Source organism: Phascolarctos cinereus, unplaced genomic scaffold (assembly GCF_003287225.1).
Source record: "Phascolarctos cinereus isolate Bilbo 61053 unplaced genomic scaffold, phaCin_HiC Scaffold_726;HRSCAF=1367, whole genome shotgun sequence".
NCBI lineage: Eukaryota > Metazoa > Chordata > Mammalia > Diprotodontia > Phascolarctidae > Phascolarctos > Phascolarctos cinereus.
Window position 1 is genome coordinate 413559249 of NW_027556098.1, and position 19232 is coordinate 413578480.

The window sequence follows — 19232 nt, forward strand, 5'->3', positions numbered from 1 at the left end:
CTTTCAGTCTTTTACTGTTTCTGTCACTGCCCTTCTCTTGTCTGTCCCTGTTCTCATCTCTTTTTTATTGATCCATGTCATTCTCCTCCTGTCTTTCCCCCTCCTTGTCTCTTTCCTCTTCTTGGGTCACTAAGCACCATCCATCCCCTCCCCCCCACCTCCAGGGCTCCCTGCCTTCCCTGCCTGCTTATCTTTCCATCTGTCATTCTGCCTGTATGTCTGCCGGTCAGTGCTTGTCTCTGCCATGGCCCATCTTTCCGTCTTCCTGCAGGCTGAGCCCGTATGAGTGGTATAATCCTCACCCGTGCCTCCGAGCACGTCCCCATGTGGTGGAGAATCAGTATACCCTAGGCAACAGCTTGTGGTTCCCCGTCGGGGGCTTCATGCAGCAGGGCTCCGAGATCATGCCCCGGGCACTTTCCACGAGATGTGTCAGCGGGGTCTGGTGAGGGCAGTAATCACAATGGGTGATGGAGTGGGGGGGAGCTGCGGGGGGGGGGTGTCCTGGGGTATTTGGGCACTTTAAAAGGCACTTAGAGATGACCATTGACTACATCTTCATTTTATAGATTTGGGAAAATCTATTTATTCACCTCAAAGAAGGGGAATGAATTACCCAGGCACCCACAGCATAGCAGGGACAGCTCTGGGGTCAGAATGCAACTTTCCTGATAGCCTGTTCCTATATATTGTAGAGGGATCTAGAAAAAATACAATGATAGGACTGGGAGGGACCTCAGAACAGGTAATGTCAGATCAGAAAAGGACCTTAGAACATAAAATAGAGAGTGTCAGAGATAAGAAGGACCTTTGAACATAGGATGTTAGAGTTGGAAGGGACCTTAGAAAATAGAATGGCAAAGGTGATGGGGTCCTTAGAATGGGGAATGTCAGAACTTTGAGGGACCTTAGAACATAGAATACAGGATTTCAGAGCTGGATGGGACCTTAGAGTTTGTCTAATCAGCTGTTGAAGAAACTGAAATGCAGAGAAGATACAACCAGCTGGAAGTCAGATGGGTCAGAACCCATGGCTCTTTCCACATTAATCTGAAGGAATATCTCTGGAAAACCCCTGTTGGGATGAAGATGTTCCTGGGATGAGTTATGGATTAGCCCTGAAGTTTCAGGGCCTAGGGGATTGGGGAGCAAATAGGGGACTGAAGAGTCTAGGAGCCTGGGGTCTGATGCTTCCAGGATAGGGGGACTTGGGCAAGTCACTGCCCTCTCCCACCAGGTGGGCCTTCACTCTCATCATCATCTCCTCCTACACGGCCAACCTGGCAGCCTTTCTCACCGTGCAGCGAATGGAGGTGCCCGTGGAGTCGGCTGACGACTTGGCCGACCAGACCAATATTGAGTATGGGACCATCCATGCGGGCTCCACCATGACATTTTTTCAGGTACTTTTAAAATTTCGCAACCCCTCCGTGTGTTCCCCATCACTCTCTCCCCAGTTTCTCCTCAGTCCTCCTTAATTTTCCACTCCCCCAGTCTCTTTCCTCAATGTCTTATGCTCCCCTCTCTCCATGTCCTCTCCCTCATTGTTTCTAGGCCCACACCCAGCTAGTGATCTATCAGTTTCCTCCTTCAGTGTCTCCTAGTCCTTTACCTTAGCAATCCACCAGTGCCTCCCTCAGACCCCTCCCTCCATGTCTTCCTCAGTTCCTTCAGTATTTCCTAGTCTTCCTTCCTCAGTGGTTTACCTTCAAAGATGTCCCTCTAGTTCCCTTCCCTCATTTCCCCCAGTCCTCTTCCTTAATGTTTCCATCAGTCCCTGCCCCTCTTGGAAAGGGACATAATTAGGCTGAGCAGAGGAACTGGATCCATCCTGCTGGGTTGGGTGATCAAGTTCAGCACCAAGAACAGCTCTTAGAGGATGACTGGAGAATCTGGGGCAAGGTTAGCTCCTTTCCACCTGGCCAACAAATGACCTAATACACATCAAGGATGTGGGATGAAATAGGGCAGGGAGTGGGGCTCGGGTATTGAAAGCCTCCAATGGGCCATCAAGGGGCCAAAGAAATGAACCATGGCCCTACTCTCAGAGAGCACCTCTACCCATCCTGAGAAAGAGGGCCCCTCTCAAGGCAGCCATGATCTGAGGAGAAGATGTAGCCCCGAGGAAGGCAAGCACAGCTCAGGCTTCAGGTGTCCTAGGTGGGGAATGGGGTCTTGCCCTCCAGAAACCCCAAGGATGGGAGGGAAATCATAGCTCTCAAAAATTCCTCAGTCCAAGTGGAGAAAGGCAGCACAGCCCTTGGGAACCCTCCGCCCTTTAAGGAGGATACATGACCTTGTCCTTGAGAGGAGTATGGTATTATGAAAAAAAATGGTCTGGCCTGGAGCCCCAGATTGCCAAAGGGCTGCTAAGTAAGGCAGAGGTTCTTACTTTTTTGTGTGTGAGTCCAGGCCCCTTTGGCAGTCAGTCTGATGAAGCCTACAGACCTTTTTTTCTTCCCTACTTGTGTTTTTTCTTTTTTTCTTTTATATTTTTAAATTTCTTTTTATCTTTTATTTTGATTTATCAACAATCACTTCCATAAGCTTTGGAGTTTTAAATTTTTCTCCCTCTCCCTCCCCACCTCCTTCCCCAAGATGGTGCGCAATCTGATATAGGCTATACATATACATTCCTATTAAACATATTTTCACATTAGTGATGTTGTAAGTAAGAATTAGAACCAATAGGAGGAACCACCAGGAAGAGGAAACAAAACACAACAGAAGAAAAAAAACAGCAAATAGTATATGCTTCAATCTGCATTCAAACTCCATAGTTCTTTCTTTGGATATGGATAGCATTTTCCATCATGAGGCCTTTGGAGGTGTCTTAGATCCTTGTATTGCTGAGAAGGGTTAAGTCTATCAACATTAGTCATCTCACAATGTGGCTGTTCCTATGTACAACATTCTTCTGGTTTTGCTCACATCACTCAGCATCAGACCATACAAGTCTTTGCAGGTTTTTCTGAAGTCAGTCTGCTCATCATTTCTTATAGCACAATAGTATTCCATTACATTCATATATCATATTCACAGTTATGGTTACTATCTGTGACTTTCTCTCCATCCTTCCCTCCCTTTATGCTTTTCTTTCTCCTTTCTCCTTTTCCCTCCTCACTAGTGTTTTGCTTTTGACCACCGCCTCTCTCAGTCCCGCCTCCCTTCTTTAGCCCCCTCCCTTTTCTCCCCTTTCCCCTTACTACTTCTTCCCTCCCTTTTGTCCCAACTCCCTTTCCTTTCCCTTTTCCTCCTACTGCCTATAGGGCAAGTTAGATTTCTATACCTCACTGATCTTGAACCAAATCTGATGAGAGTAAGGTTCAAACAATGCTCATCTCCCTCCTTTCTTTCTGCTGTAATAGGTTTTGGTGCCTTTTCCTGTAATGTAATTTCACCCTTGTCTGTCTCCTCCTTTCCTTTTCTCTCAGTGCATTTTCTTAGTTAGATCAGATTAATCCACTTACTTGGATTCATTTAACCCACTTGATTAGATTTTTTTTATCATCACATCAACATCAAGTTCTACCCGCCCCTTTAACATGGTAATAACAACACAGTTCTCAGGAGTTACAAGTGGCATCTCCCCTTGTAGGGATGTAAACACTTTGCCCTTATTAATAACATGTTGTTTCTTTCTGTCCCATTTACCTTTTTATGTCTCTTTTGCGTCTTGTATTTGAAGATCAAATTTTCTGTTGAGCTCTGGTCTTTTTATCAGGAAGGTTGGAAGTCCCTTATTTCATTGAATGTCCATCTCCTCCCCTGAAAGATCAATGCTCATTTTCTGGGTAGTTGATCCTTGGTTGTAATCCCAAGCTCCTTTGCCTTATGGAGTATCATATTCCACGCCCTATGGTCTTTTAATGTAGAAGCTGCAAGGTCCTGTGTAATCCTGACTGTGGTTCCATGATATTTAAATTGTTTCTTTCTGGCTGCTTGCAGTATTTTCTCTTTGACCTGGTAATTTTGGAATTTGGCTACTATATTCCTTGGCATTTTCAATTTGGGATCTCTTTCAGGAGGTGATTGGTGGATTCTTTCTATGGCTATTTTACCCTCTGGTTCTAGGACCTCAGGGCAGTTTTCCTTTATGATTTCCTGAAAGATACTGTCCAGGCTCTTTTTTTCATCATGATTTTCAGGTAGACCAATAATTTTTAAATTGTCTCTCCTGGACTGATTTTCCAGGTCAGTTGTTTTACCAGTGAGGTATTTTACATTTTCATCTATTTTTTCATTCCTTTGTTTCTATTTGACTGATTCTTGCTCTCTCATTAGCTTCCATTTGCCCAATTTTAATTTTTAACAAATTGTTTTCTTCTATTAGATTTTGTACCTCCTTCCCCATTTGGCCAATTGTATTTTTAGGTACTTGTTTTCTTCAGTGTACTTTTTTCCCAGTAAGCCAATTGTATTTTTAAGGGCTTGTTTTCTACAGTTAATTTTTGTCCTTCCTTTTCCAAGCTATTGACTCTCTCTTGAGTACTTCTCATTTCTTTTCCCATTTTTTCTTCTACCTCTCTCATTTGACTTTTAAAATCCTTCTTGAGCTCTTCTAAGAAGGCTTTTTGGGCTTCAGACCAGTTTATATTCCCTTTTGAGGTTCCAGATGTGGGTTTGTTGACGTTGTCCTCTTCAGAATTTCTGCCTTGATCTTTACTCCTTCCATAATAAGGATCTATTGTACGTTCCTTTTTGCCCATGGTGTTTGCTTGCTTCCTGGCCTTTAAAGAGATTGAGCTCTCCTGCTGGGGAGCAGAAGGCACTGACCCAAGCTTCTTGTGTTGGGAACCTAGGGCCTGGTCACTGGCTTTGTGTGCTGGGGCCTCCAATGCTGGCAGTTGGAGGCTATAGGGTTCTGACAGCTTACCTGGAACTCCAGGGGTATGATTTGGGTAGTGTGGCTCCTCAAACTTGTGTTTTTTTAATGTACAAAATAAAATACATTAGGATTAAAAAGAAACCAATTATATTGAAATAAAGTTATCAAAATATGAACAAGTGCATGGACATTAAAGGTGTTGTAGGAGAATGGTTTAATTAAGAAGGTCCTAGTTGAGAAGGGGGGTGTGGAGAAATTGAGCAGGACTTGGGGAGGCAGAGGAGGGTCAGAAGAAAGGGCTCATACAGGGTAAGGGGCACAGAAACAATGGAGGACCATAGCATTAATGTGCTGTTCCTTTCCACTACCTTCCCATATCGACCAGAACTCTCGGTACCAGACTTACCAGCGGATGTGGAACTATATGCAGTCCAAGCAGCCCAGTGTGTTTGTGAAGAGCACAGAGGAAGGCATTGCCCGAGTCCTCAACTCCCGCTATGCCTTCTTGTTGGAGTCTACCATGAATGAGTACCACAGGCGCCTCAATTGCAACCTCACCCAGATTGGGGGCCTCCTCGATACCAAGGGCTATGGCATCGGCATGCCACTGGGTGCGCCATGGCCCGATGGGCCTTAGCATGGAGACCCACCCAGGAATGTGGGCATTAAGTAGGGGTACGGGGTTGGGGAGATAAGGAACATAAGGGGATAATGAGGTGGGAGATTAGGAGATGGGAGAAACAGGAAAATATGGAGATTGGGCACTGGAAGGTAGGAGGTAGATTGAAGAGGGATATTGGGGGGAATGGAGATTAGAAGATGGAAAGATGAGGGATACATGGAGATTTTGAGATAGGGAACTGGAGGACAGGAACTATGGGGGATATAAAGGTAGAGAAGTTAGATTATAGAAATTACAGGAGGATATGGAGATGAGGAAGAGATGGGGGAATGGATCATAGGTTTAGGATTTAGAGGCCATTTAATCCAACCCCTTCATTTTACATATGAGGAAACTGAGTCCAGGGAGGTTAAGTGACGTGCCTAAGGTAACACAGGTCCAGAGCCATTCGTTACTGAGAGAAGATAAATAATGGGGTGATAGGAGATATAGGGTGATATGAAGATGGGCGAGCATGGAATAGAGAGATCTAGAATTGGGAGCTGGGGGATTAAGGAATGGGAATGTGGAGATTGAGGGGAAGTAAATGGAATATAAGGTCTTTGGGAGCAGGAACTGGCTTTCATTTCATCTTTCTTTTCTCAATAGTCACAGTTCATAGTCAGTGATTTAAAATGTTGAACTGAATTAAATTGACAGGGCAGACATGAATATGGGGAGATGACGGAGAGTGGGAAAGGGCAATGGAGCATGAATGAAGGTTGTGGATAGAGATTATGAGACAGACACGAGGGATGGATATAGAGGGATGGAGAGAGCATGAGGAATGGAGGCATAGGGGTAACGGGAGTAACAACAGGATCAAGAGGCAGAGAAGAGGAGAGGATCTTTATGCATTACAAAGACTCTTATTTTTTTTTTAATTTTCATTTATTTATTTATTTATTTTTGGCTAGGTAATGGGGTTAAGTGACTTGCCCCGGGTCACACAAGCTAGTAAGTGTCATGTGACTGAGGCCGCATTTGAACTTAGGTCCTCTTGATTCCAGGGCCGGTGCTTTATCCACTGTGCTACCTAGCTGCCTCATTACAAAGACTCTTAAGCAGAAAGTGTGGTATAATGGAATGAGAACTGTGTTTTGAATCGGAGGACCTGGGTTCAAATCCTAATTCTGCCACCTAAGATATGTTGAGCAAGTAATTTACCTTTTGGGGACCTCAGTCTCCTCATTTGGAAAATGAGGGTGTTGGCCTAGATGACCTCTAAGGTCCCTTCTGATTCTAAATCTATGGTCCTGTTCTCCTCGGTTCCAGAGGGGAGAGCCCGTAGCAGTGAATGGATGTTGCAGAGAGGAAAATTTAGTCTTGATTCAAGAGAGACCTTCCTACCAATTAGAGCCATCTAGAAGTGGAATAGACTGCTCCAAGAGGGGGTGGGATCTTTCTCAGTGGAGAGCTTCAAGCAGAGGTTGGCTAGCTACTTGTCATATTGGTCTTAGTGGGTTTGGGGGAGGACAGTATGGTTTCTTCCAAATTTGAAATCCTGTGTCAAGGGAGCCAAATGAGTACCGGAATATTCATCATATGTGACCCATCCAAGGACCACATGATAGTCAGTGTGATAATGTTTGAGGACAGCATGAACTCTCCCTTTTATAGCTAGTGTAACTTCCTGTGAACACTGTAATCCCCTTCTAGTCTACCTCAGTTCCTGACTCACCCTCTTCGGTTGGCTCCTGAGTGGGGAGGGTTGACCAGTCCAGGTTAGTTAGTCCAGGCACTCTGTGGTTCCATGTATCTGAAAGTACAGTCCACAAGTCTCCGCCACTGTGTTTACCTTTACTTTATTCATCTGGGACACAATTAGCTCAAAGCACAGACATTTATTAATTTGATATAGTAAGAGCAGTAGCACAAAATAACTGCCCCATAAACCTTGGGTGCACTCTCCCATAAATAAATGCAACACCAGTAGGAAGAGTAGACACACATAAAATTCACAAGTGGAGAGATATACATGCTGCTTCTCAAGGGGGTGTGCCAGGTGTATAGCTACAGTATAGCTAGTGTGATGTCCATGGATAGGGCAGCCTAATACAGAACCTTGCATGTTGTAGGTAATTAATAGATGTTTGTTGAATTGAAAAGTGGAAAAGTCTAGATGGAGATGGGAAGTTACAGAATGTGGAGATGGAGGATGGTGATATGGAGGATATGGAGGTGGAGATTATAGCAACTAGACTGGAGATGTAGATACACAGTTTGAATGGGCATGGGAAATAGAAGGATGAAGGATACAGGGAGGATCTGGGATGGAGAGATGGGGTAAGAGAAGAAACTGAAGGAATGGGGACATAGGGGATGACATAAGGGGAGGGAGCTGTGGAAGATTAGAGGATTGGGATTATGGACGATGGGAGAGATACAGACATAGGGTAAAAGAAAAGGAAAGGGACAGAATGGAGAGAGTAAGAAATGTGAGTCAAGAGAAAGATGGATCTACTAGGCATCAGAAGAATCTAGAGAGATGGGGGATCAGAGAGGGAAGGAACTGGAGAGGAAATTGAAGGTGGGAAGATTAGGGATCAGAGGACTTGTGAAGATGGAAGGGCCCTAAACACTTTCTCTTTCCCTTTCCAGGCTCCCCATTCCGGGACGAGATCACATTGGCTATCTTGCAACTGCAAGAGAACAACCGGTTGGAAATCCTAAAGCGAAAGTGGTGGGAGGGGGGCCGGTGTCCCAAAGAGGAGGACCATCGGGCCAAAGGTCAGTGACCCTCCCCTGCCCCCTGAAATAAGTGCACCCCGCCCTATGCACTGCCCTTCTCTTGAACTTCGATGTCTCCCTGGCTCCTTCTCTGTTTTCTTCCAGGGCTGGGAATGGAGAACATTGGTGGAATATTTGTGGTGCTCATCTGTGGCCTCATCATTGCTGTCTTTGTTGCCGTCATGGAGTTTGTGTGGTCCACGAGGAGGTCGGCAGAGTCCGAGGAGGTGAGAGCGCAAGGAGCCAAGAGGATAGGGGACAGGGTATGTGGGGAGAGAGGGAGGGCAACAGTAGAGAAATAAGACATGGGAGTGGAGAGAGAAGGAATGAAATGAAAAGGGAGAGAGAGAAGAGATCTGGCAGAGGAGAGGAAAGAAAGAAGAAACCGAAGTGAGAGTAGAAGGGTGGGGAAAGAACGAGAAAGGGAGTCAGCAGAGAAGAGAGACTGAGGAGGCTGTGGTGAGGGGAGCAGAGAGGAAAGGAGTACAGAGAATCTAAAAGTGAAAAGGAGAGGGCGAAAGAGAAAGAGAAGGGGCAGAGTTAAAGTGAGGAGAGCAAAGAGAATGGGAGGTAGCCAGTTCCCCAGGTACGAAGTAGACCAGCTGGGTCCAGAGCCACTTGGGCTTCTACTCTAATCTCTCACACTAGATCTTCCCTGATCTTCAGAGATAGTGTCTCCCTCAAGACACAGGCTGAGATTTTCAGGAGGCCTATACTAATGATTAAGAGAAAGGAGCCGAAAAAAGCCAAGCTTGAGGCACAGAATTGTTGAGTCATAGAGACCAGGAACCTTCCCCTACAGTAACTCAGATGTGATGACAAAGCCCATCACAGCCCACCTGTGATGTGGTGAGAACATCATCCTTTCAGAGAATCTGAGTTCAAATCCCACTCCGGCATTTAATACCTTTGAAAGGTTGGAAAAGTCACCTCATCTATAGAATCACGGTTGAGAGTTAGAAGTGCCCTTATTGGCTACCTAGCCCAAACTCTACCAGAGAGAAATTTCCATTATAATATCCCTGGCAAGTGGTTGTTCATTCTCTGACTGAAGAGCTTCATGGAAGGAGAACTCAGCACATCCTGAGGAAGCCCATTCTGTTTGTGAACATCTCTAGTTATTAGGGGTGTGTGTGTGTGTGTGTGTGTGTGTGTGTGTGTGTGTGTGTGTGTGTTACATCAAGGTTACATTTTCTTCTTTGCAATTTCCATTTTTTTGTTTCAATTTTTATTTATTTATTTTTAGTTTCAACATTCCATTCCATAAGATTTTGAGTTCCAGATTTTCTCCCTATCTCTCTCCTCTCCCCATCCCAAGATCACATGCAGTTTGATAGAGGATCTACATATACATTCATATTGAACCTATATTCATATTAGTCATGTTGTAAAGAAGAATTAGAACCAAAAAAAAAAAATAGAACCAATGGGTGAAACCACAAGAAAGAAGAAACAAACAAACAAAAAGGGAGAGGGGGGGCAGTTTCCATTCTTATTCCACTTCCTACTTCTGCCCTTTGAGGTCAAATAGAACAAATCGACCACATGACAATCCTTCAAACACTCAAATACAGTTCTCATGCCCTGCCCCTTTTCTCCAGGATAAGCATTTCCAATTTCTTAAACCGATCTTCATATGACAAGGTCTCAAGGGCTTTCATCACCCTGGTTGTCAATGTCCTTTTTTTGAATTCCAGTGCCCAAAACTGAACCCAATACTGCAGGTGTGGTCTGACTAGAGTAGAGTACACAGAGAGATCATTTCTTTTTTCCTGGAAGCTATTCTCTTTATTCAGCCCAAGGTCACATTGGCCATTTTGGAGGACCTCGTCCCATTGCTGATCCACATTGAGCTTCCGGTCCACTAAATCCCCCAGATCTTTTTCAGATGAATTGTTGCGTAAGCTTCTCTTGCTTTGTACTTGTGGATTTGACTTTTTTTGTGCACAAATTGAAGACTATAGTTTATTGAAATTTTTCTTATTAGCTTCAGCCCTCTGCACTAGCTTGTTGAGACATTTTTGGATTCCAGTGGTGTCTTCTAGGGGTCAGCTCTCCTTCCCAACTTGGTGTCAGATTTGATAAACATGATATCAGCACCATGATCCAGGTCACTGATTAAAAAGAATGTGAAGTAGGTTGAAACACAGATCCCTGGGATCCTCTGGAGGACCCTCCCCTCCCCCTCTCCCGCCCCATGACATTTCCATTGACCTGTGAAGGAGTCCTTGGAGTCCTGCCATCCAATGTAAAATCCACATCTCTCTATTTTCTTTGTAAGAATAGTGACCATTCCAGAAGCATTTACTCTGGACCAGGCACTGTGCTAGGCAATGGGGATGCAAGGAGAAAATTAAATAGTCTATGCCCTCCAGGTGCTTACCTTCTGTTCTCACTTTTCTGAACCTTAGGGATCTGGGCTCAGTGGTCTCCTGGCTCTCTTCTGGGTCTGACTTCTGCTTCTATGACGTGCTGTGGAACTCTCTTATTCTCCTAGGGCTTTAGTTTGTACATCCTTAATATAAGGGGGTGGCATTAAGTGATCCAGGAGGCAGGATGGTCTGGTGGAAAGAGTGCTGCCTTAGGAGGCAGGGGACCTGGGTTTACATCTAGTCTCTATATGATCTCAGACACGTCATTTAACCTCTCATTTCAGTGTCTCACCTGTAAAAAGATGGCATCTTCCAGATCTAAGGCACCTTCCATCTCTAAATTCTCTGATTCTTATCCAACTTTCTCTTCTCATCGTTGAGGTTCCACCTAAATCTATCTCATGGTTTCTGTTCCCCTTCAGAGCCAGCTCCTCCCAGTAGGCTCCAGGCTCTCAGACACTCTGCCCCTATACCCAAGGTCCCATGCATTTTGACGAGTCCTGGCTCATATTCCATTGAAGATACAATCTATCTCTCCTTAGGCTCCCCTGAATCTCATCTACCCTGATCCTGCTGTCAGGGAACCTTAGCCTTGAGGCCCCCTTTCCCAAATTTCTTTATATTTCTTTGAGCCATGACACCTTTCTCATGCCCTCATAATCTCAAGGTCAAATCCCCTGATCTGTCTGCTTCTAGAGTCAGCTTGGATCTCAAGACTCAGAAATCAACCTCTTCTATCTCTGATTACCTCTCCACTACTACTACTGCTGTAACTGACCCCTGACTTGGCAAGGAAGGAAAGAAGGAAGGGAGGTGGGGAAGAAGGAAGGAAGGAAAAATAGAAGGAAGAAGGAAGGAGGAAGGGAAGAAGGAAGGAAGGAAAAATAGAAGGAAGAAGGAAGGAGGAAGGGAAGAAGGAAGGAAGGAAAAATAGAAGGAAGGGAAGTGGGAAAGGAGGGAGGAAGGGAAGAAGGAAGGAAGGAAGAAAGGAAGCATTTATTAAACACCTACTAAGCAGGCACTGTGCTAAGCACTTTGCAGATATTCTCACTTGATCCTCACAACAACCCTGGCCCTGAGAGGTAGGTACTATTATTATCCCCATTTTACAGTTGAAAGGGATTTACTAAAGTATAAAGAGGGATTTACTAAAGCTTGGAGGGGCTCACACCTGAATCAGGGGAGGAATACTCACACTTATGAAATCCCAGATCCCTAAAGAGGTTGAAATATTTACCAGGGAAAAGAGAGAGTGACAATAATAGCTGGCTTTTAAGTGGGGCACTACACTAATCATAAATCAATTACATTAATTATAAATTAATTTTGCATTAATGTTGCCCTCGGCACAGCTCTTATTCCCCTTGGGAGGTAAGTTTTGCCTTAATCATCTTCATTTTGTAGGTGAGAAAGTGAGGCTTAGAGAAGGGGATGGGATTTTCCCAAGGTCATACAGCAAGGGAGTGAGCAATTACTCAAATGGAGTGATTCTTCCCACTCTATTGCTAGGACAAAGTCAGAAATAATTCATCAGAATGAGGCGGCCAGAGGATCGGGGAAGAATGTAGCCCTGAAGTCTTACTCTGATACCTCAGGATGTGGAAGTGACCTTGGGTTTCTGAGGGCTACGTTCCAGTAGGGCCTGCCAAGCTAGATACCCTCCGAGGCCCGGCCTAGAGACAGATGGTGCGTCTGGCGTCTGTGGACCAAGCTGGCTACAGGCAGAAGGGCTCAGCACTAGAGCACCAGTCTCCTGGGGAGAAGTTTTTTGGTCGAGGAATTTTTGAAGCCATAAACTGTGGCAGGGGTGAGTGCTGTGAGCTGAATCCGCCAGGGAAGGAACTGTGCTGATTGAATCTTGGAATCGTAGGCTTTTGGAAGTTACTGGACCTTGGAAATCATTCATTTGCTATCCATTTATGAAGCACCTGCTGTGTGCAGAGCCACAAGTTGCTAGAGGGAGGAATAGAGTTTAGGCAAGACCCAGTACCTGCTGTCAGAGAGCTCAGTGTGCAGAAGCACAGATGCCCATAGCATACAATGTCACATGACAAGTCCAAGAGGCAGAAGGGGAAGGGAATAAGCATTTATATGATGCCTTCTGTGTGCCAAGCCCCGGGCTCAGTGATTTGCAAATGTGATCTCACTTAATCCTCACAGCATCCTGGGAGGAGGTGCTGTTATCCTCATTTCACAGTTGAGGAAATTGAGGCACACTGAGGTTAAATGACACGCCCAGGGTCACACAGCTACTAAGTCTCTGAGGCTGGATGTGAACTCCGATCTTTTTGATGCTGAGGCCCCATATTTTATCCACTGCCCCAGTTAGCTCCCTGGCCAAGAGTCACAGCCCAGTGTATCCACTAGAGATCTTTGCCTCAGAGTCAGGAGGAACTGGGTTCAAATCCTGCTTCTGACATCAACTGACTTTGTGACCCTGGGCAAGTCACCTAACCTAGACAGTTCTCTAAGGCTCTGAGCTGCAGCCTAGTTGCCCATCTGTGTTGGAAGAGGGATATGCTGTTGTTTGTCCTTTGGTCATTGTTGAAGAGGACCATCACATCAGGGAGGTGATGCCATAACTTGCAAGTGAATTGGATTTAAGTGAGGCAGGGCTGTGCAAGGTCACCAGCCTCACTTTCTCCTCTGGAGCCATCTCAGTCCAGTGGCCAGATACAGATCAAGACAACTGGAGATGGCCCCCTTGGAAAAGGGAGTTTCCTTAAGAACTTCCTTCCTGAGGAAATCATAGGTGTGAACTGGGGACGGAGGGAGGAAAAGACAAAGTATTGTAGGAGGCCTCAAGGGGAAGGACATTGCCATAGGGAGAGATGGTTCAGGGAAGACTTCCTGGAGGAGGTGGCATTCGATTCATACTTTACAGGACTATGGATAAGAAGTGTCCTTATGATTCCATTGGTGTAAGGAACTTTCAGGTGAGGAGACCCCTGTACCAATGCAAGTCCAAACCTTCCCTGAAGATTAGTCTTAGCAAGTTGCCTAGAGCAGTGAGAGGTTATGGGTCTTGCCTAGGGTCACACAGCCAGGATGTGTCAGGGGCAGGACTTGAACCCACATCTTCCTAACTTCAAGGCCAGCTCCCTCTTCAATAAGGGAAGAGAGAGAGGGAACACTAACTCCTCTGATCATAGATGGAAAGCTGGAAGGGACCTTAGAAATCACCTGGCACCATCCCCTGATTGTGCACGTGAGGAAGCTGGGTCCTGGGGAGCTGAAGTGACTTGCTCAAGTGCACACAGGGAGAAGTCGGGATCCGAGCTCAGGCCCTGTGCCTTCAAGTTTAGGAGTCTTGGCGTGCGAGCACGCAGACGCACACACACACGCACACACACGCACGCACATGCACACACGCACACACGCACACACACACACACATACACACACACATGCACACACACATACACACACACACATACACACATATATGCACACATATACACACACATACACACACATACACACGTACACACATACACACATACACACGCGCACACACATACACACATACACACACATACACACATACACGCGCAAACACACATATACACACATACACGCGCGCACACACACACATACACACAGCGCGCGCACACATACACACACATACACACATACACACGCGCACACACACATACACAATACACACACATACACACATACACACACACGCACACACACATATACACACACACACATACACACACATGCGCGCACACACATGCACACACATACACACACATACACACATACACGCACACACACATACACACACACATACACACATCAACACATACACACACGCACACACAATACACGCACACACACATACACACATGCGCGCGCACACATGCACACACATACACACACGCACACACACATACACACACGTGCGCACACATACACACACGCGCGCACACACACATACACACACATACACACATACACATATATGCACACATATACACACACATACACACGTACACACATACACACATACACACGCATACACACATACACATATACACACATACACACATACACGCGCACACACACATACACACACACACACACATACACGCGCACACACATACACACATACACATATACACACAACACACACACAGACACACACAGACACACACACACACACATACACACATACACACACATACACACACATACACACACATACACACATACACACATACACACACATGCACACATATGCACACATACACATGCACACATACATACACACATACACACACATACACACGCACGCGCACACACATACACACACACACACACAAATGCTTTCCTTCTCAAAGCCTTGGAAGTAGGTAGAAATAGCTATATCATATATCATATATTTGTATGTATATACAGTTTTAAACTTTCATAGCTTACAACCACACTAAGACTTTTAGGACACCCAGTATTTGTGGGGACTGTGATTTCATTTGTGTAGGGAATTAATTCATGGCTGTGAGGTGGTGCAGTGAATACAACTCTGGTCCTGGAATCAGGAAGCCTCATCTTCCTGAGTTCAAGTCAGGCCTCAGACACTTCCTACCTGTGAGACTCAGGGTCACTTCACCTTGTTTGCCTCAGTTTCCTCATCTAGAAAATGAGCTGGAGAAGGAAATGGCAAACCACTCCTTTATCTTTGCCAAGAAAAGCCCAATGAGGGTCATGAAGAGTCGGACGTGACTGAAAAAGGGCTGAACAAAGGGAAATAACAGTGGGAATATTTCTCCTATCAAGATCTGCCCCTGCTCTGTAGCCTATAGTCTTAGAGCTGCTGGGGGTACCCAGAGGTTAAGTGACTTACCTAGGGTCACCCAACCAGTAGGTGTCAAAGGCCAGATTTGAACCCAGGTCTCTTTGATTGCAAATCCAATGTTCTTACTACTATACTTCACTGCCTCTCTTCTGGGCTAGTCCATTCATTTTACAGATGAGGAACTGAGATGAGGGAAACTGGAGTCAATGATTGATGATAGCATTGAGGGCTGGAAGAGGCCTTAGAGATTATCTGGTGCCATCTCTTCATTTAACAGATGGGAAGACTGAGGCCCAGGGCAGTTAACTGACTTGTCCAAAGTCACACAGTAGAATTAGAAGAAAGTCTCTCCTCCCCCCCTTCCCCCACAGTCTGGGTGGCAGCTAAACTTCTTAAGTCCTTCTATCCAGGTCTAGCTAATAATGGACAAATAATAGCCACAACTCATGTTTTACAGATTTGCCAAGCCTGGTCTCATATGATTTTCAGAAAAACCTTGTGAAATAGGTGCTATTATTATCCCAATTCTACAGGAAACTGAGGCTGAGAGAGGTAAAGCGATTTGCTCAGGATGGTACAACTGGCTAGGGTCTGAGGCAGGATTTGAATTCAAGTTTTTCTGTTTGCAAGCCCAACTCTTTACCCACTGTTCCCTCTAGCTTAGGCAACTCACTCTTTCTGAGCCAGAAGTCCCACTCCGCATCTCCCCTCCACTTGCCCTTTACTGATTTTGCCATCCCACAACTTCTTGTCAATTCCCAACACCAGCTGATTTGGGATTCAACCACCAGGGCCATTCTGGATCAGGCTCAAGGATGCATTTGACAATTCCCTCCCCACTCCACACACTCTTCCAATCAGAAAGCTGCCTGATGATAGTGCCTTCCCACCTTGCAGAGCAGAGCCAGAAGGAACCTTCTAGACCATGAAGTCTAGCCTCTTCATTTCACAGATGAGCAAGCGGAGGCTCAATGAATGGGCTGACAGGCCACACAGCTGGAGCCTGAGCCCAGGTCCACTGAAGTCAGCTGCTCTTTATGCCACAAGTCCCTGCCATCTCAAGGGAGCTTTTCCTTCCCTCCTCCTCAAAAGGATATGGGAGTGAATGGAAAGAACTGTCCCATAAGATTCAAGTTTTATCTCCTCTCCAAAAAAAGACTCCCCCCACCCCCCTCAACTCCTCAAGTGCAGAGACATGTGCTATGTCAGTCACAATTCCCCTGAGTTCCTCCCAAGTCACAGTTACTACCTTTGTGATTTTGGGAATGGCACTTCAGATTCTCTGGGCCTCGGTTTCCTCATCTGTAAAATGAGAAGGATGGACCTGATTGTCTCTAAGGCCCCTTCCAGCTCTAATCTATGACTGTGTGATCACGTCCCACTCTGTATGTGACAGAGACAATTATGGCCAAAAATAGCCCACATCCTCAAGAAGGTGACAGCAGAATCAATCAACTATTTCAGTACCCAGTTAAAGAAGAGGCAGCTAGGTGGCACAGAGGATAGAATACTGGGCCTGGATTCAGGAAGGCCTGAGTTCAAATACACCTAACTTCATGACCTTGGACAAGTCCTTTAACCTCTTTTTTGCCTCAGTTTCCTCAACTGTAAAATGGAGATGATCATAGCACCTAACCTTCCAGGGTCATTGTGAGGATCAAATGAGATAACATTTGTAATACAAAAATGCTAGCAATTATTGTTATTGCTTTGTGTCAGACGCTGTGCTGGAAAGTGGGAGTACAAAGATATAGAGAGGACAATCCTTCCCCTCAGAGAGCTCTGAGGGAGGCAGACGGAAGAGACAGCAGGTGAAGATCCGCCAGATTAGAGAGGAGATGAGAATCCGAGAGAAGCAGAAATGAGGGGAATCATGGAATGGAGGCAGGAGATGAGAGATCGGAGAGGAGAGGAAAAAAAGTGAGGGAGGTCATTGGGAAAAAACAAGAGGTTAAAGGGTCAGAAAGTAGAGAGAGGAGGGTGAGAGAAGTCAGAGAAAGATGAGGCGCTGAAAGGGGACGAAGGAGGAGAGGGGGCAGAAGGCAGAGGCAGAGAGGAGGTGAGGAACAGAAACTGAATGGTAGACGAGGAAAGGTGGAAAGAGGTGGGGCCAATCCGAAGATCGAGGCCCTATCCGGCCTCTCCTCTGGTCTCTTCCCGCCCCTTCTTCCCCGCAGGTGTCCGTTTGCCAGGAGATGCTGCAAGAACTTCGTCACGCCGTGTCTTGCCGCAAGACCTCTCGTTCCCGCCGCCGCCGGCGCTACGCGGGGGTCCCGGGCCGGGCTGCTCTGTCCCTGCGGGCGGTCCGGGAGATGCGCCTCAGCAACGGGAAACTGTACTCTGCGGGGGCGAGCGGCGGAGACTCGGGCGGGGGTCACGGGGGCCCCCAGCGCCTCCTGGACGACCCTGGACCCCCTGGTCGGCCTCCGGCTCCCGCCCCGGCCGGCTGCACCCACGTCCGCGTCTGCCACGAGTGCCGGCGCATTCAGGCCCTACGGGCTGCAGGTGGGGGCCCTCCTCGGGGCTTGGTTCCCTCGACCGAAACCACCAGCCCCCCGAGGCCCAGACCCGGGCCCCCGGCGCCCCGGGAGCTGTCCGAGCAAGAGTGACCGTCCCCATTCCATGGGGCGGGCTGGCAGCCAGCTCAAGAACTCAGGCTTATGAGCAGCCGAGACTGAGAAGGACCTAGGCGTCCGGTCCCCTGACCCCACGAGGTGCAACCTGGACTAGAGAGAGATCAAGGAGCCTGTGGCGACCGGGTGGCCTGGATGGAGGGGAGCCCAAGTGGCCAAGCCTTCGGCCCCTCTCCACTGGAGGGAGCATCACCGGCAGGGAATTTCCGACTCTGGACTCCCGAGATTTGGCCTTTTGGTAGCCAGACCCGCCCGAGGGCGGGCGGGTGGGGAGTGGGGGTGGGGTCTCTTGCCCTCTGGAGCCCCCTGGTGGACTGGTCAAGGCATAGCGGAGAGCAGGAGCCGATTTCGGAGGTGAAGGCCCCGAGCCTGGATGTTTGACTCCCTCCTCACGGCTGGGGGACGCCCAGAGGCCCCACTTCCAAATGCCCTCTGGACTGAGCGCCCCACCCAACCTGGGGCAGGAGGGGGAGGCGACCTCTGGCCCAGCTTTCTGTCTCTGTCTCTGTCTCTTTCTCTATTTTTGGGGAGAAGCCCCCGGATTTCTATGACACTCCTTAGGGAGGGGGTCAGTGGTTCCCCTGTCCCTCCCCCTCCCGAGTCCCCTGTCCCCGTTGGAATAAAAAAAAAATCAAGGAAAACCTCAACCCCTGGGGACGCCTGGGCCTCTTTTGCTGAGGGGAGCGGGAGAGGTGGAGCAGATGGACGTCTAGGATAGAGGATGGAGAACGAGAGATCGGAACCTGGGGCCCCGAGGGTCTGTGGGTCATATCAGGACGCCTGGGTTCCTGAGGGTGTGAAGGATAAGGGATGAGGCTACTTGATTTTCCGGGGGGGGGCGGGGGAGGAGCGGGAGCTTCAGGACCATCCTGAACTTGCTCAGTGAGAACTGTTCCCTTCCGGTCTCTGTCTCTTTCTTCTCCCTCGGCTCTGGAGTCACGTAGTCCTTTCCCTACTTTGTCCTCCTCACACCACACCACCTCCCATTCTCCAGTAACTTGACAAAAGAGGGAATTAAGTCAGGGCCAAGGCAGAAGCAAGGCCAGAACTAAAATCTGAGTCTCCTGACGATCAGATGCAGGATCCTCCCGCTGCTGCCCCCACAGCTCCACATTCTAGGTTTCCAGAAAAGCAGGCAAAGGGGGCGGAGTTGCCGGGTGAAGTCTTCTCTGCGCAGTCGCGTTGCGGGACCTGCCTTTCCTCC

At 47.2% G+C, this 19232-nt stretch overlaps 1 protein-coding gene across 1 annotated transcript in view; it reads left to right on the forward strand.

Moving 5' to 3' along the window:
• The window catches only part of GRIK5 (glutamate ionotropic receptor kainate type subunit 5), a 37222-nt gene extending 18554 nt beyond the window's left edge, over positions 1 to 18668 (forward strand). Inside the window, 6 exon segments of the mRNA XM_021004204.2 lie at positions 272 to 445; positions 1238 to 1403; positions 5214 to 5439; positions 8091 to 8219; positions 8325 to 8446; positions 17573 to 18668. Coding sequence (XP_020859863.1) covers positions 272 to 445; positions 1238 to 1403; positions 5214 to 5439; positions 8091 to 8219; positions 8325 to 8446; positions 17573 to 18004 — 1249 coding nt within the window. The 3' untranslated portion in view covers positions 18005 to 18668.
• Positions 18669 to 19232: the final 564 nt, after the last annotated feature.